This window comes from Microcebus murinus, chromosome X (genome assembly GCF_040939455.1).
Source record: "Microcebus murinus isolate Inina chromosome X, M.murinus_Inina_mat1.0, whole genome shotgun sequence".
Classification (NCBI taxonomy): Eukaryota; Metazoa; Chordata; class Mammalia; order Primates; family Cheirogaleidae; genus Microcebus; species Microcebus murinus.
The window spans coordinates 98657858-98682893 of record NC_134136.1 but is presented as its reverse complement, the minus strand read 5'-3'; the positions used below and the strand labels follow the sequence as shown (position 1 = coordinate 98682893).

Here is a 25036-nt window from a genome sequence, read left to right as displayed (position 1 = left end):
GGCTAATTTTTTCTCTATATATTAGTTGGCCAATTAATTTCTTTCTATTTATAGTAGAGACGGGGTCTCGCTCTTGCTCAGGCTGGTTTCAAACTCCTGACCTCGAGCAATCCACCCACCTCGGCCTCCCAGAGTGCTAGGATTACAGGTATGAGCCACCGCGCCCAGCCTCGATCTTATTTAGATAGTGTTTAGGATTGCTTAACATCCAAGGCCAAGATGTTGGGATTTGGGCTGTTGTTCAGGAGATGGGGCTGTGGGGTTGAGTGAGATGAGCGTCCCCCTTCCTGTCCATGGTTAAGGTTTGTGGAGAAGTCTGACAGGCCCACAGAAAGCTCTGTATGCTATGAGTACGTTCCTACACTGTCAGGTATTGTCCCCTGCACATCCATCAGTGTGACCATCCTGAGGAGGATGGGGACCATGCTCACCTGGGCAGAGCAGCAGCAGCATGAGGACTCCCGCTACTCTGGGTCCTATTCTTTTGTTTTTGTTTGTTCATTTGTTCCTATCTCTCTTTATCCTTTTCCTGGGAGGGCTCAGTAGTATTAAAATAATTTGAAACCTTAATTCTTTTTCACGAATGTTCTCATGAGCATGCACACACACTCATACATGCACAACAGCAGATCTTTTCCCATGGGCACTAGGTGTAGAAGGGCCAAGGTGAGTGACATCCAAGAGGTTCACCAAACAAGATGAGTGGGATGGTAGGTAGGTCTACAGGTGGCCAGAATGGTTTGCTGGCCCCGCCAGGTAGATGGGCCTGTATGCTGGCGGCAGCAGGATAGGTATAGTGGTGCAGAAGGTCCCTCCTGGTAAGGTTTCTTGAGTGTATCTGCTAAGGTAGTCTGCCTCAGTTGATGAGGATGGCCATGACTGTGGTGGTGACAAGGGGCTCCCAGAGAGGTGAGCAGATGATCATTCAGAGGAAGTGGGCCCAGTCAGCGCACTCAAAGGTGGCAGGTGATTGTTGCCACTATTGTTGCCTTCTGATGGCTCTCCCCAGCAGTGTTGGCCAGTGGTTCCCCTCTGGCAATGCTTATAGTTACAGCCCACACCACCAGGCTTCTTGGGAGGTGTGGGCATGGAGGTGGGGGCGGAAGCATGTGATCACACCTCCTTCCTGGGGTTCTGGGTCTTTAGCTCATGGCGTGAATCAGCAGGAGCTGGAGGCCTAAAGGCTGCCACATACCATCTTTCTCTAGAGGAGTCAAAAATGACTGGGTGGCAGGTTTGCTGTGCTTCCCCTGGTCTTCACCTGTGAGCTGTCCAGAAGCTTAAAGCTTCAATTGGCTGGAGTCAGGGGCTGATCCCATTTCTGTCACAGGCTTTTCTCTTCTAGGATAATTTTATCCTTTCAATCCAGGCAGTAGGACCAAGAGAGAAACATTAATTTATGAATAGTCTAGGTTGATAACATTTGTATTATCTTCTGTAACCCCAGTTCCATCTGTGGGGATTTGTCGGCTCAAAGTTTTAAAACCAATAAATAGTGCTCACTTCAGCAGCCCATGTACTAAAATCAGAATGATACAAAGAAAATTAACATGGCCGCTGTGCAAGGATAACACACAAATTCATGAAGTGTTTCATAAAAAACAACCAATAAACAGCACTTACATTATATTAGAACTGCATAAGGATTATTATTAATTTTTTTTTTTTTTTTTTTTTTTGAGACAGAGTCTCACTTTGTTGCCCAGGCTAGAGTGCCATGGCGTCAGCCTAGCTCACAGCAACCTCAAACTCCTGGGCTCAAGCGATCCTCCTGCCTCAGTCTCCTGAGTAGCTGGGACTACAGGCATGTGCCACCATGCCCGGCTAATTTTTTCTATATATATTAGTTGGCCAATTAATTTCTTTCTATTTATTAGTAGAGACAGGGTCTCACTCTTGCTCAGGCTGGTTTTGAACTCCTGACCTCGAGCAATCCGCCCGCCTCGGCCTCCCAGAGAGCTAGGATTATAGGTGTGAGCCACCACGCCCGGCCTAGAGTCTCACTCTTGCCCCGCCTAGAGTGCGGTGGCTTCAGCCTAGCTCACAGCAACCTCAAACTCCTGGGCTCAAGTGATCATTCTGCCTCAGTCTCCTGAGTAGCTGGAACTACAGGCATGTGCCACCATGCCCAACTAATTTTTTCTATATGTTTTTCGTTGGCCAATTAATGTCTTTCTAGTTTTAGTAGAGACGGGATCTCGCTCTTACTCAGGCTGTTCTCGAACTCCTGGCCTTGAGCGATCCACCCGCCTCGGCCTCCCAGAGTGCTGGGATTACAGGTGTGAGCCATCTTGCCCGGCCCTTCATCCTTGTCTTGATCTTTCTCCTTTGTGTTTCAAGCTTTCTTCAAATGACTGGTGATCCTTGGTTGTCTGGTCATGTTTCAGAATGAGGCAATCGAAACATGTGTAAGAACTCTTTCTGCATAGATGGGGCCTGCTGATGCAGGGAGCTGGATGGGAACTGACCTTACATGGGGGCATCTATACCCAGTGCCAGTGTGAGGAGGGCTTCACTCTCAGGCAGTAACACACACACCCCTCCCAGCTATCTTGGTTCTCAGCAGGAAATGCATGGGGTTTCTTTAGTGATATCCTGTCCCTTTAAAAAAAAATTGGCCTGGTGTGGCTTCCTGGCCATGGGCGATTTTGTACTGGGATGGCATAGGGAAAGAAAGGGTCAACTGGTCAGTGTATAGGACTTGTATTTGTCCCGTTCCCCTGTCTTGATCCCTGATTGCTGTCATCATTCCCCACAGTACCTGCCATCTCTGGGTCTGGAGCCTTTTTAGGGCTGCCTGGGACAGATCTGCTTCCTTTTGAGGCTACAGCCCCTTCTCAAGACTTCAAGGCAGCATGTCTTCTTGTTTCCATTCACTCTCCATTTTCTGAAAATTGGTTGTTACTTCTTAGCTATAGATGGCCTCTCCACACATTATCTCTTCATTGTGGGTTTACTAATCTGTATTATTCTTTTACTGTTATTATAATGGGGTCACAGAAAAGAGAGGAGAAGAATGCTTGTGTTTAGTATTTGAATAGGAAGCCAGTTGCTGTGAAAGAATATAAACCCTAGAAACCAAAATACTGGTTTGTTTATTTGTTTTCAAAACAATCTTTTATTCTGCTCCCTTGGAAAGGGAAGTTTTCTGGAAAAACATTTGCTGGGTGAAGGAAGCCAGTCACAAAGGACCACATATTTATTACATGATTCCATTTATATGAAATGTCCAGAGTATGGAGTAGGCAAATCCATGGAGATAGAAAGTAGTGGTTGCCTAGGGCTGGGAGGGTATGGGGAGTTAGGGGGTGACTGCTAATGGGTATGGGGTTTCTTTTGGAGATGATTGAAATGTTCTAAACTTGATTGTGGTGATGGTTACATAACTGTGAATACACGAAAAGCCATTGAACTATACACTTTAAATGAGTGAATTGTATCCCAAGAAAGTGGTGAAAAAGTAGTGGTTCTATTTGGTATGCATGATTATTATTGGACACATTCTCTCAATTTAGGACCAAAGAAATCTTATTCAATATTAAATAATAGGGTAAATTGTGATGATAAGGATAATGAATCATCTGATGGTATGTACAACCTTTTATTTATTAGGTTCAAAAGTAAAGAAGCTGGTATATCCACCTGGTTTCATGGGATTAGCTGCCTCTATCTATTATCCACAACAAGCCATCACATTTGTCCAGGTAAGGTAGATGGCCCAGTAAGCTATGATGTCCCTCATTCTTGCTTGTATATGTGTGGATTTGCTGCTTACTTTTTATTTTGCAGCTTGTACAACACCAGACTAAAATTTGTTTGCACATATAGATGAACTATAGCAGATTTAAATTATTTTCTCCACTATATACCTCAGTTTCAGCCCTCCATCCAGTATTGCCAGTGTTCAGAGAATTTGAAAACCAGTTTGCATGCTGATTTGAATATTAATCAAACAAAGTTTAAGATGCCTTTTTTGCATACTTACGGGGAAATCTACAGACTCAAATTCTAAAACTGATAATTATGGGTCGCTCCATTTAGGCATGTCTGGTCTCAACCTGCTCTCGTTGGGCTTGCCAAGACAGGCTGTGCTCTGACCTCCATGCTTTCATCCTGGTACTGGTGCAGGCCTTGCTTTTCTTGTTGGGGACTCAGGAGACTAATCTCGGGCCCTACCCAGACCAACTGAATTAGACACTATGAGGATAAGGGCCAGCAGTATGTTTTAGCAAGCCCTCCAAGTGATTTTGTTGCCTCTGATGTTTGAGAACCACTGATACAGATCAGTAGATAGCCTGAGAGGGGTGATGTCTGGAGTTAGTGGGATTCCAGACATACAGTCCCTCAGAAAACTGGCAAGAACAAGGTATGCTCTAGGTTTTGAGGTCTTGAGCAGATTATAGAGTCAGGGACATAGTTGCCAGTACTGTCATATCACATGGAGACTCAGTCCCAGGAGGAGACAGCAGTGCAGTCACTAGAATCAGGCTCTGAGCCAGTTCAACCTGATACTGAGCTCCCTGGATTCCTCATGACAAAATTCAGGCCACATTCCTGAATCGAGCTACAGTTGTAGGTGGGACTCCAGTGGCCCCAGCTGTGGGACATTGTTTATAATGGTCCTGGAGGCAGATAGTGAATGTTCCTGTCCCTGCTCTAGCCCTAGCTCAGAAACAGTGAGTAATGTCTGCCCACCCTAGATAATGAAAATAATTAAACATCATCTCAGTCTGTTTTGATTTAAATGGTAAGTAGCTAGGTGGGGAGGGTGGGCTAGGTTACTGGTTGAGAAGCATATGTGGCTGTCTCCATATGCCACAGCATATGTTGCAAAGCATCTTTTTGTATTCACAACCAAGATTGATTGTAGGATGCAAATCTGAGTTGCATTCTTACTTATTTTTAAAGTCAGTGGGAAAGAGGTTTTTTTTGGTCTTTTGTACCTAGAATAAGCCAAAACAAACAATTAACTTTATTTTCATTAGATATAAAACCTTAGTGATCTGTTTGAGATGATGGAAAAGTCCTGGGAAAGATAGTGGTAATGGTTATATGACATTGTGAATATACTTACTGCCACTGAATTGTACACCTAAAAATGGTTAAAATGGTAAATTTTATGTTATGTTTCTCTTACCACAATAAAATCAAACCAAGGCTGGACGTGGTAGCTCGTGCCTGTAATCCTAGCCCCTGGGAGGCCAAGGCAGGAGGATCACTTCAGCTCAGGAATTCTAGACCAGCCTGGGCAACATAGCAAGAACCTATCTCTCTAAAAAAAAATTATTTTAATTAACTGGGCGTGGTGGCATGTCCCTGTAGTCCCAGCTACTTGGAAGGCTGAGGCAAGCGAATTGCTTAAGCCCAGGAGTTTGAGGCAGCAGTTGAACTATGATCGTACTGCTACACACCAGCCTAGGCAACAGAGTGAGACCCTGTCTCTTAAAAAAGAAAGGAGAGAAAAAAATGTAAAACACTGGAAACAGTGCCATATGTGTAAATGCTCAATATGTCTACTGATGGGTCCAAGAATCGTATCATGTCATATATTTTAAGAACAGTAGGAGCAACTGGAAGCAGATAGCTTATAAGAAAGCAGCATGTTGCAAAGACTGCTAGATTAGCACTGTGACCTTGACAAGTCACTAGGCCTCTGAGTGTTTCCTTGTAGTCTTTGTCTGTACCACACAGAGTTGTTACACAGGATAGAGATAATTCATGTGAAAGTGCTTTGTAAACCAAAATGCTATACACAAAGATTAATTATTATAAAAATTAGGTAGAGAACAGTAACTGCTTTCAGAAATTCGAAGTACTATCATGGTAAAAAGTAATCAATATTCTTGTCATAAATAGGACCAGTGGATGTAAATTACTAGAAGCATTTTTTTGGAAAGCTCGGTACTTAAAAAATAAAAAGTTTTCAGCAATTCAAGCCAGCAAGCTAAAGGTGAACAAGCATGTTTTAAAGTCATAAGCTCCCTGACCCTGGGGCCTACCTCAGGATGTTGTGGGGGACAATTCTTGATCAGGTTACCTCTAAAATCCCTGCAGAAACTCAAAAGAGTTTATGTTTCAAGGGGCCTGGGAAAACTGAGAGCATCTTCATTGAGTTCAACTATTTTTCATCTAAGCCTCTAAAATGAATGATTGATTTTCAGCTTAGCAAATGTGACGTGGTTGGCTGCAATGTGCCAGGTGGGATGCTAGATGTGATAGGTAGAAGAAGCCTTCTTTCTGTGTCTGATTTTCAGGAATTTCTCATATCAGCAATGGTCTCCTACATTTTATTTTCCTTGAAATTTTGAAAGTTTAGGATATATACCTGTAATTTATGGCAAATTATTTTAAAAGATAACTATACACAACCAGACAATATTTTCTTCTTCTATCATTCTTTTTTTTTCCTTTTATTTTATTTATTTTTTTTTTTGAGACAGAGTCTCACTTTGTTGCCCAGGCTGGAGTGAGTGCCGTGGCGTCAGCCTAGCTCACAGCAACCTCAAACTCCTGGGCTCAAGTGATCCTATTGCCTCAGCCTTTCAAGTAGCTAGGACTACAGGCATGCGCCACCATGCCAGGCTAATTTTTTCTATATATTTTTAGTTGGCCAATTAATTTCTTTCTATTTTTAGTAGAGGCGGGGGTCTCGCTCTTGCTCAGGCTGGTTTCGAACTCCTAACCTTGAGCGATCCACCCGCCTCAGCCTCCCAGAGTGCTAGGATTACAGGCATGAGCCTCCGCGCCCAGCCCCTTTATTTTTTTTTACATATTTAATTTTCTTTACTTTTTCTTTTTTTTTTTCTTATATACTGAAAGGCAACAGACAGATCGTCTATCATTCTTACTATCCTTTTATTGGCTTATGTTATACAGTTTTGATGTATATGGCCCAAGATTTCCTGTAGTACTCATATGCTTAAATATAATTCTTTGGGAAACAGAAAAAAGAAAATAGAAAATTCTCTTCCTTACCAGTCATGTATGAAATAGCAATAGATCTTTTCTATTTTGTTTCAAGGTCAGCGGGGAGAAATTATATGACTGGGGTTTACGAGGATACATAGTCGTAGAAGATTTATGGAAGGGGAGCTTTCAAAAGGTGAGAAACATCTTTTTCATTACTTTCCTTTTGGCTTAAATATGTGTTTTCTCTAGGGTTTTGTAAAATACCTGATAACTCTGTTGCTTTACTTGCTTTTTCTGTTTGTTTCTAGTTAACTCTCCAGCTCAGATTTTCTGGTGACCTTTATTGGAAGAGCAATAGAACTGCTGAGCATTTGGTTATCAGCAGGGCCAAATAAGTGATGACCATAAAATGCATTCCACCACAGTCTTAGGCCATAATTTCCACTCTGTTGTGTTTATAATTTGCTCAAAGTGTAACATATTATCTGAAAGTTTTATCAAAACTGGATACAAAGGGAACATGTTGTGTTCCCAGAAAAAAAGACAAATAATTCTCCTCTTACTTTTCACTTATCATTAAGCTCTGTTCTTTCCTTTAGCCAGTGCTGTTTCTGTTTATCCCTCAGGCTTTTCGGCTCAGCTGAGAGTGTGAGCCCTGGTATGTTGGGGACTGGCCACCAGCTGCAGGCCACTTTTTCTATGCTGTCTGGTGGATGAGTGGCAGGGGGATAGTGGTTTTGTAATTGTAAGAACTTGTTACCTTTCATCTCTTCTAGCAGCCACGTAGCTAATTAAATGTTGCCCTTTTGCTGTGTTTGCTGGAACATTCTCCCTTTCCCCTGATAAGGAAGAATGAGTACAGAATAAGGCATTATGTCTCCACTAAGCATTAAGGGGTATAGCCAGCTAAGGAAGATTTAGGGTTCTTTTCTTTCGAGACTGAGTCTTCCTCTGTTGTCCCAGCTAGAGTACAGTGGTGTGATTATAGCTCACTGCAACCTCAAACTCCTGGGCTTAACCAGTCTTTTTGCCTCAGCTTCCCCCACTATCCAAATACTAACCAGGCCTTGACCCTGCTTAGCTTCGGGATCAGATGAGAGACTGGGTGCATTCAGGGTGGTACGGCTGTAGACTCAGCTTCCTGAGTAGCTGAGACTATAGCCATGACACCCGGCTAATTTTTCTATTTTTAGTAGAGATGGGGTCTCACTCTTGCTTACACTGGTCTCGAACTCCTGAGCTCAAGCAGTCCTTCCACTTCAGCCTCCCAGAGTGCTAGGATTACAGGCGTGAGCCACCATGCCCTGCCAAATTAGAGTTCTTATATTAACATACCTTCTACATCATAGATTGAGGGAAGTTCATTTCGACTCTAGTTATTTCAAATGAAAATACTTTTAAAATATATATATAAATGACTGTCTCAAAATTAAAATCCAGAATTTTGAACTGGAGTTTGGAAGTAACAGTATAGAATAAATTATAAGCCCGTTTCATTGTTTATGTAAATAATCTTCCAGTGAAATCTTAAGACTAATTTTTATATTGGTGGTTTCTAAAAGAATTAGTTCCTCTTGAGCCTGTTTAAACTGGCTCTTGAGTAGGAAGTTCTGTATCAATATGAAGTGTCCTTTGGCAATCCTTTTTAAAGAATAAACATTCATAGTTTTATTTTCTTTTCTCTGACATTTTCTATGGAAGCTTTCTTTCCTGCTTAAAAAAATTTCTTAACAAGTCCACACTGAATTTTATATGGGAAAGGAAGTAAAATGTCAAGAAAACTACACACAGGCCTAGAAAGAAATGTGAAAAGTGAGACTAAATCAGCTTCAACTCCGAGTGCTCACTGTGGTGTGACCGCAGACTGAGGCTGGGGGTGGCGGCGTTCGGGAGGGGGGGTTTGCCCCAGGACCCTCTGAGCCTCCCTGCAGTGTCTATGCAGACACATGTACACACCAAAGCTAAACTGGGAGCTGCAGGAGCCCCTCGCTTGGAAACAGCTCTCTGCTGAGAATCCAGCTAGTGCAGAAGCATTGGTACTGTGGTTGGAACGCCAATTAAACAGGCCAGCATTTTGTGATAATTTGAACGTTAGGTATTAAAGCTACTCATATGAGGGTCTTTTTGGAGTGGAGTGGTAAAGATTTCTAGTGAGTTAATGGTTGGTTTGCATTTCTTTCTCTTTTATATCCTTGCCCTCTTCAGAGTCATTGAGATCTTAAGTGTTCTCCTATCTGTTTATTCTCCAAGCATAATTTTCCTGACAGTTGTCTGTTCTCAATAGAAGGTAATAAAATTGATGTTGACTATGTTAAACATTTACTACTAGTTTAAAGGAAAAATGTCAGAAGGCCCTATTAATTCGAGATTCATTATATTTAGATTTTAGGAATTGTTTGATAATGAAGTGCCTTGGTTTTTTGCAGATTCCCTCCACCATCTCCCATTTAGACTTTGTGGGTTTCTAGAGTTTTTTGTTTTTGTTTTTTTAATGAGAGCAAAGAGTTAAGCTACCCTGGAACAGGAATCTTTTGGGGCCCCGGAGCTGAGTGTATTCATAGACTATCAAATAATTCATAATCTAGTAAAGGCAATGAGGAAAGCATGCAACCAAAATACAAGACAAAATGTGGTAAGTGCCTGAATAAAGGCACAGAAAACAAATATAAACTTTTAGATGAAGAGATCCTGTGTCATTGAAGGGAACCAGGGGGGTTCCTTCATTTCATGAAGGAGGTTTTTTGTTTGTTTCTTAGGTTGTTTGGAAGTTGGTTTTCAAGTCAGGCTTTAATTACCAGTCTCAGTTAGGTAGTATCTAATTCATAATTGTTTGTACTTTAATGATGTAACAGATGTACATGCTTTTGGTTGTACATAGTCAAAGAAATTGTGGACATTATGCTTAAACAGGGCCCTGAAGTTTTAAATAATACAAATGATGGCTCAATTCTTAATTGTATTTTTTCCCAAGGGGCTATATATATATAAAACAAGTCTATGGCATTTTGCTGCTCTGCCACATCCTGCTGCCCTATAGGAATTGTTTCTGTGTGTTTGCACTGAGTCTTCTACCAGTGAAGTTTAGATGAAGTAGTCTTTCAATCTGTCATTGTCACTGGTCACTTGAGAGGAATTTATCTGCTTCAGCTAAAATGAACTGTCAGAACTGTGATGGATGTGTCCAGAAATATTGTCCTCATAGTGTGGGTTAGTTTTTTTTTGTAGATAAAAGAATATATAACCTATGTATACAGTTTAAAATCCAACAATATAATGACCACACATGTACCAACCCATCATCTACCTTTAAAAATAGGGAATTACCAATGCCTTCCAAGTCCTCCAAACTACTTTCCTCCCCAGAGGGAGTCATGGTCTGAAATTTTTGTTTTTCATTCCCTTGTTTTTCTTTAAACTTTTCTTTCCTTTTGACCATATATGTATATATTCTAAAACACTATAGTTGAATTTACCTGTTTTTTGCCTTAATAATATAAATATACGAAAGATAAATATATACATACATAAAGTTTATCTAGCTGGAGTGTTACTATATGTATTATTTTGCAACTTGTTTTGTTCCCTTAACATTATGTTTATGGGCTATGCATGGCAGTAGTTTATTCATTTTCACTGCTGTAGACTATTCTTTGTGGGAAAATACCCATATTGGTGGCTAGGTGAGTGGTTTTCAGTATGTTGCTGTTACACACACAGCTGTGAGCAAAGCTTCATGATTTATGAAGAGTTCTTCTAGGCTGATTTCCTGGTTCATAGGGTGTGAATATCTTCAGTTTTACTAGATGATGCCAAGTGGTTCTTTCCATTTTTGCCAGTCTGGTGGCTTTAAAAGAGTTTTTTGTTGTGGTGTGCATGTGTATTTTTGTGATTTACTTTATTTCCCAATTTTGATTTTGAAAAAATTTCAAAAGTATAGATCAGTTGCAGGACTAGTAAACAATGAATCTACCCTTCACTTAGATTCACTAATTAACATTTGCTATATTTGCTCTATTTATCTTTTTACACATGCTCAGTGTTCACACACACATATATTTTATTTTTTTGAACCAATTGAGAGTTAGTGGTATCATTGTACTTTCCCACCCATATCTAATTCAGCATGTATTTCCTAAGAACACAGAAATTCATTTATATAACCACAGTATCATTATTGTATTCAGAAAAGTTAACATTTCATTGTTTATATAAATTTTATGTACTATATAGCCCATATTTTCATTTTCCTAGTTGCCTCAATAATGTGTTTTCCTTAAACAACTTTTTAATTTTTTTATAGCTATGTGATTTATTATAAGGCAAACACCCTTGTAAACCATCATCTAGGACAAAAAAATAGAACTTTGCCAGCCCCCCTCAAAGCCCCTCAATGTAGCCCATCCCAGTCACAATCCTTTTCCTCCCTTTCCAAATAACTACTATCCTGACTTTTATTGTAATAACTTTATTTTCTTTCTTTATGGCTTTCTCACTTAAGTATTCATCCCTGTCACTTTAGTTTAGTCTTGCCCATTATTTTTGACTTCATATGCTTTTCAACTTTTTTTTTGCCCTTAAGTCTCTCTTAATCTACAGGTTCCCCTTCGATCATTTTATTTGCTTTACAGTATATCTGTTAGAAGAACCTGGCCCATTTGACCTATAGAGTTACTAAAAGTTTGGGTTTTGCTGATTATACATTTATGGTGCAGTACAATATGTTCCCTGTATTTCCTGAAAATTGGCAGCTAGATCCAGAGGCAGTTTGATCTGGTTCCTCTTTGATCCTTTTGGCAAGGCTGTAGATCTATATAGGCACATAGTCTGGTTTTTGCTTTGCTTTTTTGGTGGTAGCAACTGTTAATGCTTAATGCTTAGACCCATTGACTGGGTGGTTGGAAAATGATGATATTCCACTTGTCATTTCAGTTGCACATTATTAGATGGAATATTTTGACAAGGAACCCCATCTCCTCATCTACTATTTAGTTACTTATTTATAGTTTATATAGGAAAAACAGAATAAATGCTTGATTTTTTTCCCTCTTATTCCCCTGGTTTCAAAATCATGAACTGGCTCTCTCTCATCCTAAGAAGGTCACCAATTAGTTTTTTTTTAAAATGTCATTATTTTGGCTGGTGAAGATGAGGGAAAAATATTTATAGATTTAAACATATTTTATGGCTTTGAATGCTTTGCAATTCTTATCCTTATTACAGTTCAAACAGTCTCATTTTGCTAGTAGAAGTTGGCCCTGGATCCTCTTGACATGACCCAAGTCATATGTGGTAGTTTTCTTGCTATTTGGCATGTCAGGATGTTTCCAGAATGTTTCATCATGGTTTTAATTTACATTTCCCTCATTACGAGTGAGGTTGAGCATCTTTTCACATGTTTATTGGTTTCTTCTTGAAATGCCTGTTCATGTCTTTTGGTCATTTTTGGTATGGGTCATTTGTCCCTTTCTTATTGATTTATAAGGGTTCTTTATTTTTTCCCTAGATGTTAATAGTTTTGGTTGCATATTTGCAGATATCTTCTCCCCATTTGGGGCTTGTCTTTTTTTTTTTTTTTTTTTTTTTTTTTTTGAGACAGAGTCTCGCTTTGTTGCCCAGGCTAGAGTGAGTGCTGTGGCGTCAGCCTGGCTCACAGCAACCTCAATCTCCGGGGCTCAGCAATCCTACTGCCTCAGCCTCCCGAGTAGCTTGGACTACAGGCATGTGCCACCATGCCCGGCTAATTTTTTTTTTTGTATATATATTTTTAGTTGGTCAATTAATTTATTTCTATTTTTGGTAGAGACGGGGTCTCGCTCAGGCTGGTTTCGAACTCCTGACCTTGAGCAATCCGCCCGCCTCAGCCTCCCAAAGTGCTAGGATTACAGGCATGAGCCACCACGCCCGGCGAGGGGCTTGTCTTTTTATTAATAGTTTTCGTGTCTTTTGATGATCAGAAGTTCTTTAAGTAGTTGATTGACTGCTCTTTTCCAATATGGTTTTCACTTTTTGACTCTAGGAGCTTAATATAAACATGGAATATTTATTGATTGTCCATTGCTAATCTGAAACCCTTTCAGAATAGTCCCAGCCCATGGTCTGGGATCAGCGGTGGAGGCCAGTTGTGGGTGTCAGTCCTCAGGGCCACAGGCTTCATGGCTTTTTTAAAGTTGTCTTATAATTAGCTAAACACAGCAGTGTGTCTCAGTAAATGTCATAGTCTAGTTTTTCACAGGTTTTTAGAAATGCAACAAGTTACTATGAATCGTTAGGATGATTGTTAAAGGCCAACAATAACTAATGATTTAAAGGGCAGGAAAATGCATACAGAAACATAAAACCTGTTACCAACATGAAAACTGAGCATGACTTCTAAAACTGAGCTTTTAATAGTTTTATTGGCCGGGCGCAGTGGCTCATGCCTGTAATCCTAGCACTCTGGGAGGCCGAGGCGGGTGGATTGCTCGAGGTCAGGAGTTCGAAACCAGCCTGAGCAAGAGCGAGACCCCGTCTCTACTATAAATAGAAAGAAATTAATTGGCCAACTAATATATAGAGAAAAAATTAGCCAGGCATGGTGGCTCATGCCTGTAGTCCCAGCTACTCTGGAGGCTGAGGCAGTAGGATTGCTTTAGCCCAGGAGTTTGAGGTTGCTGTGAGCTAGGCTGACGCCATGGCACTCACTCTAGCCTGGACAACAAAGCGAGACTCTGTCTCAATCAATCAATCAATCAATCAATAAAAAATAAATAAGATCAGAATGCTTTCCTCAACAGCTTTGCAAGACATGAGGGGAAAGAAGCTTGGGGAAAAAATATTGGCTTACAAGTTGATTACAAAAAATGGGCTGGAATTTTTGTTCAGATATACTTTGCATGAGATGGGAGTTCCTTCTACAGATGAACTGGGAGTAGCACCAGGGTTAGCTAATATATATAGAAAAAATTAGCTGGGCATGGTGTCGCATGCCTGTAGTCCCAGCTACTCGGTAGGCTGAGGCAGCAGGATTACTTGAGCCCAGGAGTTTGAGGTTGCTGTGAGCTAGGCTGACGCCATGGCACTCACTCTAGCCTGGGCAACAAAGCGAGACTCTGTCTTAAAAAAAAAAAAAAAAAAAAAAGTTTTATTAAGCCCTTGCTGGCTCAGGGGGAAAATGAAAGGGATGCAGCAGCTACCCGCCCCCTTCTTCGCAAACATGCCCTGCTGCTTCTTCCTTCATTCGAAATTCCTCAGCTCTCTGTAAACACGTGAAAGTTTAGCTGAAGGTAAATTAAGTAATTTAAAAATGTTCATCTTTGAAATAAGCCAGTCACAGAAGGACAAATAATGCATGAATCCACTTAAACGAGGTATCTAAAATAGTCAAACTAAAAAAAAAAATTTTTAAATAAAATAGTTAAACTCATAGAAGCAGAGACTAGAATGGTGGTTGCCAAGCAGGCCCTGGGGAGTTAGGCATGGGGAGTTGCTAATCAACAGGTGTAACGTTTCAGTCAAGCAAGATGAATAAATTCTAGAGATCTGCTGCACAACAATGTGCCTATCGATAACAATATTGTATTGTACACTTAAAAAGAGGGTAGACCTCATGTTAAGTGTTCTTATGATTATAAAACTTGTTTTAAAAAATAAAGACAATGTGATGGGTTTTCTAGAAAGCTAAAGTTGTTCTGCATTTGGGCCCTTCCTTTCTAGTTTTTTGCTGTCTAAAATTCTAAGAAATAAAGGTATTAGGCAATGATTCTTCTTTCCTTTTTCAAACACCATTACTTAGCAAAATAAAAAGAAACCTTGAAAAAATCACTTCTTCATGGTATCTGCTGGCAGGATGCAGCGTTGCCCAGGGGCTAAGGGGCCTAAGAGGAGAGGAGCAGCAAGGCTCCCACTCCACCTCTGCCTCTTATTAGCCTTGGAACCTTGGCGAGTTACTCCAGCACTCTGGGAACTGGGGGTAGCACCTCCTGGGGCTGTTTTGAGGATTGAGTTTCTCCATATGAGGAACACATAAAATGGACAGACTCTAGCACATGATAGTCACCAACTACCGCTCATGTGACACTGCACAATTTCTCTCCTGCCTCAGAAGATATTGTCTACTGATACAAAATCAAACCATACCTCATAGTCAGGAGTCCACATATGTTTGTTTAAATTTTCTATTGCTACTGAAAGAAATGACTGCAAATTTACAGGCTGAAAGTAATACAGATTTATTTATCTTAGCTCTGTAGGTCAGAAGTCCAATATTAAATCAAGGAATCAGCAGGGTTGCATTCCTTTCTAGAGGCCCTAGGGGAGAATTCCTTTCCTGCTCATTTAGGTTGTTGACAGAATTCAGTTCCTTGAGGTTGTAGGACCATGGACTGTTTTGCTGGCTGTCAGCTAAGAACTGTTCCCAGCTTCCTTCCTCCATCTTCAAAGCCTGCAGCAAGTCCTTTTTAAGTCCCCTCTCTCTGACCTCCTCTTCTGCTTGCCTCTTAGACTACAGGCACTCCTATGATTCGTTTGGGCCCACCCAGATCATCTAAAATAATCTCCCTATTTTAAGGGCAACTGAATAGCAAGCTTAATTCCAATGGGACCTTAATTTCCCTTTGCCATGTAAAATAACATAGTCACAGGTTCCAGGATTAGGACAAAGACGTCTTTGGGGGGGCATTATCCTGCGTACCACATCCAATGAAATAGAATTTTGTTGGGATCTTTAACAGGTCATTTATCCTTACCTTTTATTTTTTCATCAAAAAAAATTTAAGTAACCTACCATATAGGCTAGGTAATGTTTATTGAGCATTTGGCTGTGAACTTGGCCCTGGTCACTAAGCTCTTTGCTCAGGAAGAGTCTGTGAGGCAGGTTCTGTTATTGCCCCCATTTTACAAGTGAGGAAACTACATTTTGGAGAAGTTAAGTAATTGATGAAAATAATTCAACTTCTGAGAGACTCAGACATTTCAGTAGGCTGCTGTAGCTCAAAGGTTTGTCTGGCAATCCCTCTTTACATGGCAGCGCATACTAATAAGAAATCAATGCTTTGATTTTTAAAAAGGTTCCAATTTTGCTAACAGGAATTGTCCTTCATGTTCATGGACATGGTAAGAAAATAAATTTAAAATCCAAAACCAGATCTGTATTAAAATTAGATTATAAGGAGAATCAGTTATAAAATATTTTTTAAAAATAAGCTGTTTCTTTGTCTACAAATGCAAAAAAAAAAAAAGATTTCTGGCTTGTGCTAAATCACGAACTGCATTTTGAAGTCAGAATGTTATTTTCTTTGAGATCATGGCAGTCTCTGCCAAGAGAGGTCTTATTTGTAATAGGGCCGGTGGATGGGCTCAATATTTTTTTAGTGAGATATTGGACTGTCATGTTTTATTATACTGTAAGTGATACGTAATCAAACAAGAAAATTTTCCTAACAACAGAGTTGTTTTCCTCAATCAGGAGAATGATTTTGTGTGCTCATTTTCTTCTTGTCTAAAAGATAAGAAAGCTTATGAATTTAGCATCTTATTTTTTGAGATTGAGGTACTGGCAAGCATAGATAGTAGAATATATAAGAATATCATTAGCAGTACTTGCCAAGCATTATGTTAATTCAGACTTAAAATACATTTAACTAGGTAGAGAACCACATTGTTTTTATGCCAGACCCAGTTGTTGGACATGGTTATCTGACCCATCCTCAAAGCCTCTTTTTATTTCTTCTTGTTCTTCATTAATCATATACCCAAACTTTTTTTTTTTACACTCATCAGATCTCTAGGTTCTATCCCATTTCATTTGTTTATTCAACAGATATTTGAATACCATGTGCTAGGAGGCCCCAGGGATAGTCTGTCCTCATGAAGCTTACAGATTAATGAAGGATTCAAACATGAAAGAAATAATTACACAAATAGGGAAGTGCATAGGTGCTATGAAAGTGAATAAAAGGTTCTAACCTGAATTGAAGGGCAGGATACAAAGAAATCCTTGAACTAAAGGATGAATAGCATTTAGCCAGGCAAAAATTGGGATTGACCAATCTAGATCAAGGGGTACATTTTGCAAAGGTCTCATCCCAGTAAGGAGTTGGGCAAGTTCACGCAACAGTGAAAAGGCCTCTGGCGCTGTATCGTGTGTGTGTGTGTTCATGTGTGTGACCATGTGGCACAGGGGTAGGGGGTGGCTCTGGAGTATGAGGATAAGGGCACAGGTGCTGAGTCCTGTAGAACTCCATTCCAGAGCATCAAGTAGACCTGAGTATTGTACGTTCATCCACCAAGCAATGCATATAACCTTGTTCCCCAGAACTCCCCTCTCAAGTGGATGTGGTGACCATATAATTTATCATCCAAACCAGGATACTCTTGAGGGTGAAACAGGACACTATTAATTATACTGGGACAAATATAAAACCATATTTTATAGACCAAGCTCTCAGCCACTCCAGTGAGCCCCAAAGTTGCCTAGAAACCATGCTCTGAAATGACAGAGTTGGTCACATGTTCCTTCTTTCACATATTTTGCCCTCCTTCACCTGTTAATAACTCTCAAAGAGGGCCACCAGGAGAACCTGCACCAAGTCTGGAGCACAGAATCACAGCACCATTGCCCTCCCAGCTTCAACCTGGTACATTTCAGACGAGAGCACAGACTTTTGATGGAAAGCAGGTGTTATTAACATGTTTTCAGAATTAAAGTCTTAAAAACCTATAGAAAAGAAAGTAAGGCCTTAAACACTTAGCACGTGAACTTTTCCCACTAGAAACTTTCCTACACCACTTCTCATGGATGACATGGCCTAATTATATGTTCTCGGATGGCGGCCAGGCAGAATGGGTGTGGTCCCATTCTAACTTCTTACAGAGTAAACATGTTTTATGAATTGGCCCCTGTGGTGGCTAATGCACGGAGCAGAGTACCTACAGAAGCCTTCCCATAGGTATAAAGCCTTCTTCAACTGTGACAGTGGCATGAAGTAATAAATCTTCCTCATTCAGGAAATAAGAAATCCTTTTACTATTGATTTGATTTTTTTATAGACTCAACTGTTTGGCTGAACCTGAATAATGAGGATTAATGGAGCTTTATTTCCTGCCCTCTGTGCCCAAGTCACTCTCTACAGCAGGGCCTCAGGGAGCCCTAGCAGTTTCTTCCGTTTGCTGAGAAATGGATCATTTTGCAGTAAAATAATATTTAATGGTTGGCAACTGCGAACATGGGATCTCATTGCCCTCAGCCTTTCTTCGACACCCCCCAAGCCCTCAATAAAATGGCTTGTCCCCTTGCCAAAATAATAATATTTAATGTTTGTGTTCAGCCCTTCTTTTCAAACTGCATTAAAGTTCTTACTTTTGTTTTACAAGCCAGGAAATGTGAAGAATTCACCTGGAAATAAGTAGAAAACTCCATGCTCTGCCCATATTAATCAGGTAAAGAACAATAAAACACTGTGGTTATTTTCAGCATTATTAGTGCTAGCTGAAATGACTTGTCTTTAGTTAATTTAATTAAATTAATTACAGCAGTTCAACTTGATGTGGAAACATAAGGAAGGGTCATTTTTATTCCATCTTTAATTTCTGGACTTAAGTGCCATGTTTATTTACTTGTGTTTGTTCCAGTGATGTTACCTGGGTTTTTTAGATAAGCTAGAACTAGACAGTTGGGATTTGTCTACAAATCTATTTCAAACAATTGAAAAGTACCGTTATTAAGTTTATTTTTTTTCCAAACAACATTTTATTATAGGAAGCACACTTATATTCATCTAATACTCCATAAACACTTGTTGAATACATGACTATTTTAGAGAAGCTCAAGATTATATAGCAATATTACCTTAAGTGATATAGGGAATTCCTTGTTTATTAGGTGTAATTGTTCCTTTTTTTTATTTTAGCGTATTATGGGGGTACAAGTGTTAAGGTTACATATATTGTTCATGCTCCCCCCCTCGAGTTAATTGTTCCTTCTTTAAAGATTGAATAACCCGAGGCTAGAGCAATGTGAGATATCAGATAAAGTCAGAAAATCAATGAGATTTTTTCTGGTAATCACAATTTATTTTCCTTTGTTCAGTATTTACTCATTGAGCACCTGCCAAGTACAAAAACAGTAGTTATATTGATAATATTTTGTGTATATATTAAAAATTGTATAAGAGCACTTGTGATTTCCTGGTAATTAGAAGATTATATTGATTTTGGAAACAACCTAGATATTCAACTATAGGAAAATTGTTTAATTATGGTATATCCATAAAGAGGAATATTATTCTATTTCAACAATATTTAATTACATGGGAACATGTGCACAATTATTGTTAAGTGAAAAAAAAGGTAGTGTGATACATTTTTCGAAGGGGTAAAGACTAGGAGATACAACAGAAAATTTAAGGATCGTTCAGTAGTAAGATAATATTTACATTTTAGTTTTCGGTATTTTTAAAAATTTTCTACAAGGAATATGAATTTTATTTAATAATCAGAAACTTTTTAAAAATTCAGTTACATTTATTGTAAATCATGGCTGCTATTTAAAATTCATGAAAACCCTGGGTTTGAAGTTTTTCTTTCTCATGCTTTCTTCATATTTTTAGAGACCCAGAGAGTCATATAAACTTAGAATTTGAGAGAAGTCAGCTGGCCCAGCCCCCAGCCTCAAGCAGACTCCCCTGTAGCCCTGTATCTTCCTCCTTTTATACCACCACTGATAGGAAACTCACCCCATGGGACAGCCATCTTTGGGCAGTTCTGATTTTTAGGAAGCTGTTTTTCTCCTAAGCAAAAAATATGTCTCTTTGTGACTCCTACACTGTGGTCACAGAAAACAAATCCAGTTCCTCTTTTACATCACAGCCCTTCATACACTAACCCAAAGCCAGTAGATCTTAGATACAACTTACAGGGGAACTTGTTAAAAGGCAGAAGCCTAGGCCCCATCCCAGACTCAGTTTCTCTGGGAAATGGGGCCAGATGTGCATGGCATGTGCCATTAGAACAGGGGTGGGGGGGGTGGCAAATAGAGGGTACACAACCAGAGAGCCACACATATCCTCTAGAGCAGGCGTCCTCAAACTATGGCCCGTGGGCCACATGCAGCCCGCGGAGGACATTTATCCAGCCTACCGGGTGTTTTTGCACCGGGTGTTTTTGCACCGGGTGTTTTTGCCGCCACTGCCTGTCCTGCTTAGCAGCTGACTCATCCCGGGCCCACAGTGCGCATGTGTGGAATGTGCCGCACCTCCAACAGCCCTCCAAGAGTCTGAGGGACAGTGAACTGGCCCCGTTTAAAAAGTTTGAGGACCCCTGACCTAGAGACTTTACATTGAATATGGTTGTATTTCTCTACAGGGACAATGAATAAGACATAGAATAAAGGGAAACTAGGTAAATATCCATTTCAGTTTTCAAAGATATTCTGGACCAGAGTTCAGCTTGCTGTATATATAACCTTGATTTCATTTTTTTTAAGGAGGTACAGTTATAAAAGTGATACATGTTGGTTGTAACAAAAATTTTTTAGATAAATATTTTAAAAGCTTATCTTATTCTTTATTCCTTTCCCAGAGGTAATTTTTGTTAATAGTTTGATATATCATTCTAGCGGGTTTTTTTTGTTTTTTGTTTTGAGACAGAGTCTCACTATATTGCCCAGGCTGGTCTCAAACTCCTGGCCTCAAGCTATGCTTCCTCCTTGGCCTCTCAAAGTTCTAGGATTATAGGCATGAGCTACTGTGCCCAGCCATTTCAGGCTTTTTAATTTATATATACATATATACACAAACATATATCTCCATACATACATGCATATTTTGGTTTTTTGACAAAATGGGATCATATTCCCCATATTGTTCTGCAAGTACACAGAAAACTTTCTGAAGGCACAATCATAATTTTATTATGACACCTAATAAAATTAACGCTAATTCCTTAATATGTGTAATATCCAGTCAACGTACATATTTCCCTGATTGTCCCATTAATAACTTTTTTTTTTTTTTTTTGAGACAGAGTCTCACCTTGTTGCCCAGGCTAGAGTGAGTGCCGTGGCATCAGCCTAGCTCACAGCAACCTCAAACTCCTGGGCTCAAGCGATCCTCCTGCCTCAGCCTCCCCAGTAGCTGGGACTACAGGCATGTGCCACCATGCCCGGCTAATTTTTTTTCTATATAAATTAGTTGGCCAATTAATTTCTTTCTATTTATAGTAGAGATGGGGTCTCGCTGTTGCTCAGGCTGGTTTCGAACTCCTGACCTTGAGTGATCCTCCCACCTCGGCCTCCCAGAGTGCTAGGGATTACAGGCGTGAGCCACTGCACCCAGCCAACCATTAATAACTTTTTATAGTTGTTTTGTTTGAACCAGGATCCAAACAAGATCTGCTTGTTGTGTTTGACTGATAGATCTCTTAAGTCTCTTTTAAACTGTAATAGTTCCCTCTCCCTCATTGTCCCTTGCCATTTGTTTATTGAAAAGCTTGTCTTATTTGTCCATTAGAATTTCCCATGTTCTACTGGGATTGAGCTGGGGGAAAAAAGAAAAGAATTTCCCATGTTCTGGCCATGGCTGCATGCATCTATTTAGTGTTGCTTTTTTTATCTTTTTTTTTTGTTTGTTTGTTTTTTGTTTTTTTTGAGACATAGTCTCACTCTGTTGCCTGGGCTTGAGTGCCGTGGCATCAGCTTAGCTCACAGCAACCTCCAACTCCTGGGCTGAAGCTGTCCTTCTGCCTCAGCCTCCCGAGTAGCTAGGGCTACAGGCACGTGCCACCATGCCCTGCTAATTTTTTTCTATTTTTAGTTGTTTGGCTAATTTCTTTCTATTTATAATAGAGATGGAATCTCGCTCTTGTTCAGAGTGGTCTCAAACTCTTGAGCTCAAGCAATCCTCCCGCCTCGGCCTCCCAAAGTGCTAGGATTACAGGCATGAGCCAGTTTATCGCTTGGTTCCTTTCTTCTCTGTATTTCCCATAAACAGTTGGACCTGAAGGCTTAATCAGATTTAGATTGAATTTTTTGTAAAGAATATTTCATGGCACTATGTTTAGCTATGTTGAATGAATTAATTAATTAATGTGCTTTTTTCACTTACTATATTGTGTACATCTTACCCTGTTGGTACTTATAGATCTACCTCATTCCTTTTTTATTTGCTTAATGATTTCCTAATATGGACTACCATGGTTTACTTACTCCTTATTAACATAGGTCGTTTCTAGTTTTTAGTTTTTAACAGTACAATAAATCTATCAAATTCTTAGAGAAGCCAAAGACAGATTAATAAACTGAAATAGAAAAGATAAGTTAGTGATTTACATGGTTAAGAATTTTTTATATTAAAAGATCAAGTGAGTCGTCACTGGCCTCTAAAATATTTAGAAACCTTAATTGCTAAGTTATTCATTACATATTAGGAAAACAATCTGGAGAAGACTCGGTTTGTCTTTGGTGTGTCTGTGAATTTATGTGTGTTTCATTCCAGAAAAGAATGATGGGGATGATATGAGAAAAGGTACACAATAGGCTGAGTGTGATATAATCATGCTCTTCTCCAGCAGATAGCTGGAAATATAGTTGTGTGATCTTCAGAGGGGAAGAGATGTGGTGTGTGCTATGTCACTTAGGCATTTATTTTTTATTTATTCATCCATTCATCTATTTCATTATGCTCAGATGCACAGCCAGTTGAGAATCTGAATGTACTATTGGAGAACACAAAACCTTTCTGATTTTTAGTTTAACTATCTGTAAAGTAGGAATAATTAGTTTTCTCTGGCTTATGATTCTGTATTTAAATCAAAAGAATTTTCAAAAGGTAAAATTTTGGAGTTTTTATTTTTTTCTGACACCGTTTACTTACGTTTTTCTTTTCTTTCCTTTAGTTATAGGTAAACATTGGAAACTCCATACAGTAAATCAATATTTCTACAGAAAAATGGCAGAGAAGTCAGTATTGAATGTATTAAACTGGCTTTCTTCTTCAGGAAAAACTATACTAGGCCTCTGTTTTCTTGGGTGATACCATCCTACAAGCAAACTAATCTGAAATTTTTTCACCTGGTGATAATGTACAAGCCTTAGAACTCCTCATTCTCATGTTGCTATTTATGTACATAATTAAAATCCAAGTTAAAAAAATTGTCTGATATCATTGAGTGACAGTTTAAGTGTATCTGGTGCCTGTGTGCATGGCGTGTGTGTGTGTTTGTGTTTTGTGGCACATGTTTCTGTGTACATGCATCGTGTGTTTGTGTGTGTGTGTGTGTGTGTGTGTGTGTGTGTGTGTGTGTGTGTGTGTGTGTGTGTGTGTGTGTGTTAAAGACAATTGTTAACTATTCTCAGGGCAGTATCAGCTGGCTGTCTGCAGAGTCCAGATCCCACAGCACAAAGTAGAGTAGCCCTGAAGCTTAGAAATGATGCTTTAATAACCAACACAAAGAACAAAATGTGTAAGTAATACAGTTTGCTTGACAATGATTAAAAGACATACAAAAGAAAACAGTAACAGTGACTCCCTTGTTGTGGCTATCACCTCCTAGTTGTATAGATCTTCCGGTTCTTGCATACTAGCGAGAGATTCATAATGAAGTAGTATGTGTCCTCTGCCAGTAGATGAATGGGGATGTGGTTGTGTGTATGGGTTCTCTGTATGTATGGCTTGTATTCCCCTCCTGTGTGGCCCCTGAATGCACAACTCATTGAACTCTATTCCCAGCACTGGTGGAATCAACAGGAGCCTCTTTTAACTTGTCAGCCAGCCAGGAAGGATGGCAGGGGAACAGTATGTGAAAGAGAATTTAGAATTTACAAATTTTAATCAGATTTGGAAACTGTAAGTCTTTGTATTCTTAAATTATCAGTTTAATTCCTAATTGTTGACCTTCCAGAATGGACAGCAGTTGGGAAGATAGCAATACACAAATAGACACACACATATTAGTGTTATTAATAAATACATTTAATAGAGCCAAAATGGCAGGAACAGTGCCACCATTGTTACCAGATTAATGAGCTGAAGCAAATTTGTCCCTAGAATGATCCCCATGGTCACCCAGAAGTCTTTTATGATTCCCCTGCTGTATATTGCTTTAAAACATCTTAACTCCTCTGTGTGGTTGTGTGGTTAGGCGTCACAGAGCCGCCTCCTAGTAGTGTCTGATCTGTGTTTGGTACAACAGGGGGATCATTTCCTTTTATGCTAAAGTATTTTTGTGTTACTGTACCAATCATCCAAATATATTGAAATTGTGCCTACATCATATCTCATAAATATGCTATTATTATTTCAGGCTTTCTTCATTTGGCTTGGCTTCCTACATCACCTCTGGAAAGTAGAAATGCCAGGTGTTTCTTCCTGAGATCTCCTGATCTAGAGAAGATTAAGAAGAAATGGCCTACACCACAGCATGCCCTGGAGATTGTTAATCAATAGGTGTTTGAGTGCCTCCTCACTGTAAGGTATTATCTCCCATTTTTAACCCGTTAGTCAGTATTGAAACATTTGCATTAAAACATCTTAACTCCTCTGTGAGGTTGTGTGCTTAGGCATCATAGAGCCACCTGCTAGTGGTGTCTGATCTATGTTTAGTACAGCAGGGGAATCACCTCCCAACTAGGACAGCCCAGTTGCCCTTTAAACTATTTTCAATTGATGGACGGTGGCTCAAAGATCTTTTCCTTTCATGGTTGTTTGTATCCAGTGCCGCCTTAACACTTTTTGTATGCCTTCCATGCATCCTGAACTGTAGGGAATATAAAATATGCATACTTTAATATCTTGCGTTTCTCTAGCTCTTTATACTTTTCAAAGTGCTATTTTATATCTTTCCTCCCTAGGCTTATTCCTGGCCTCAGTACATTTGTACTCTGGTCTTCTTTGTCCCAAGGTAATACTCTCTATTATTTTTGTATTTTTCATTCCATCTCTTCTGACCATTTCTCCTTGTAATAAAAACTATGACTCTCCATCCAATTTATCTGTGACTTAATCAACATAGTTCTATTTGAATAACTTTAGAGACTTTGGAGGGAACATTCTCTACTATACAGAGTGATTTAAGCTCCTCTGAAGAGATAAATGTGGTATGGAATGTAGTTGGATTCTTAAGAAGGATGGCTTTGCCAAAAATCAAGATTTAAAAG

The 25036-nt window shown here is 39.6% G+C and overlaps 1 protein-coding gene and 1 non-coding gene across 2 annotated transcripts in view; both read left to right on the top strand.

The window, feature by feature from the left end:
* The window catches only part of APOO (apolipoprotein O), a 59126-nt gene extending 36184 nt beyond the window's left edge, over positions 1-22942 (top strand). Inside the window, exons 6-9 of the mRNA XM_020285057.2 lie at positions 3613-3704; positions 7022-7102; positions 18259-18324; positions 22777-22942. Of these exons, the coding sequence (XP_020140646.2) occupies positions 3613-3704; positions 7022-7102; positions 18259-18294 (209 nt within the window). The 3' untranslated portion in view covers positions 18295-18324; positions 22777-22942. The remainder of the gene's footprint in view (positions 1-3612; positions 3705-7021; positions 7103-18258; positions 18325-22776) is intronic.
* Positions 1496-1602, top strand: LOC142866081 (U6 spliceosomal RNA). The gene has a single exon (XR_012916149.1). It is a non-coding gene; the product is annotated as a U6 spliceosomal RNA (small nuclear RNA).
* Positions 22943-25036: the final 2094 nt, after the last annotated feature.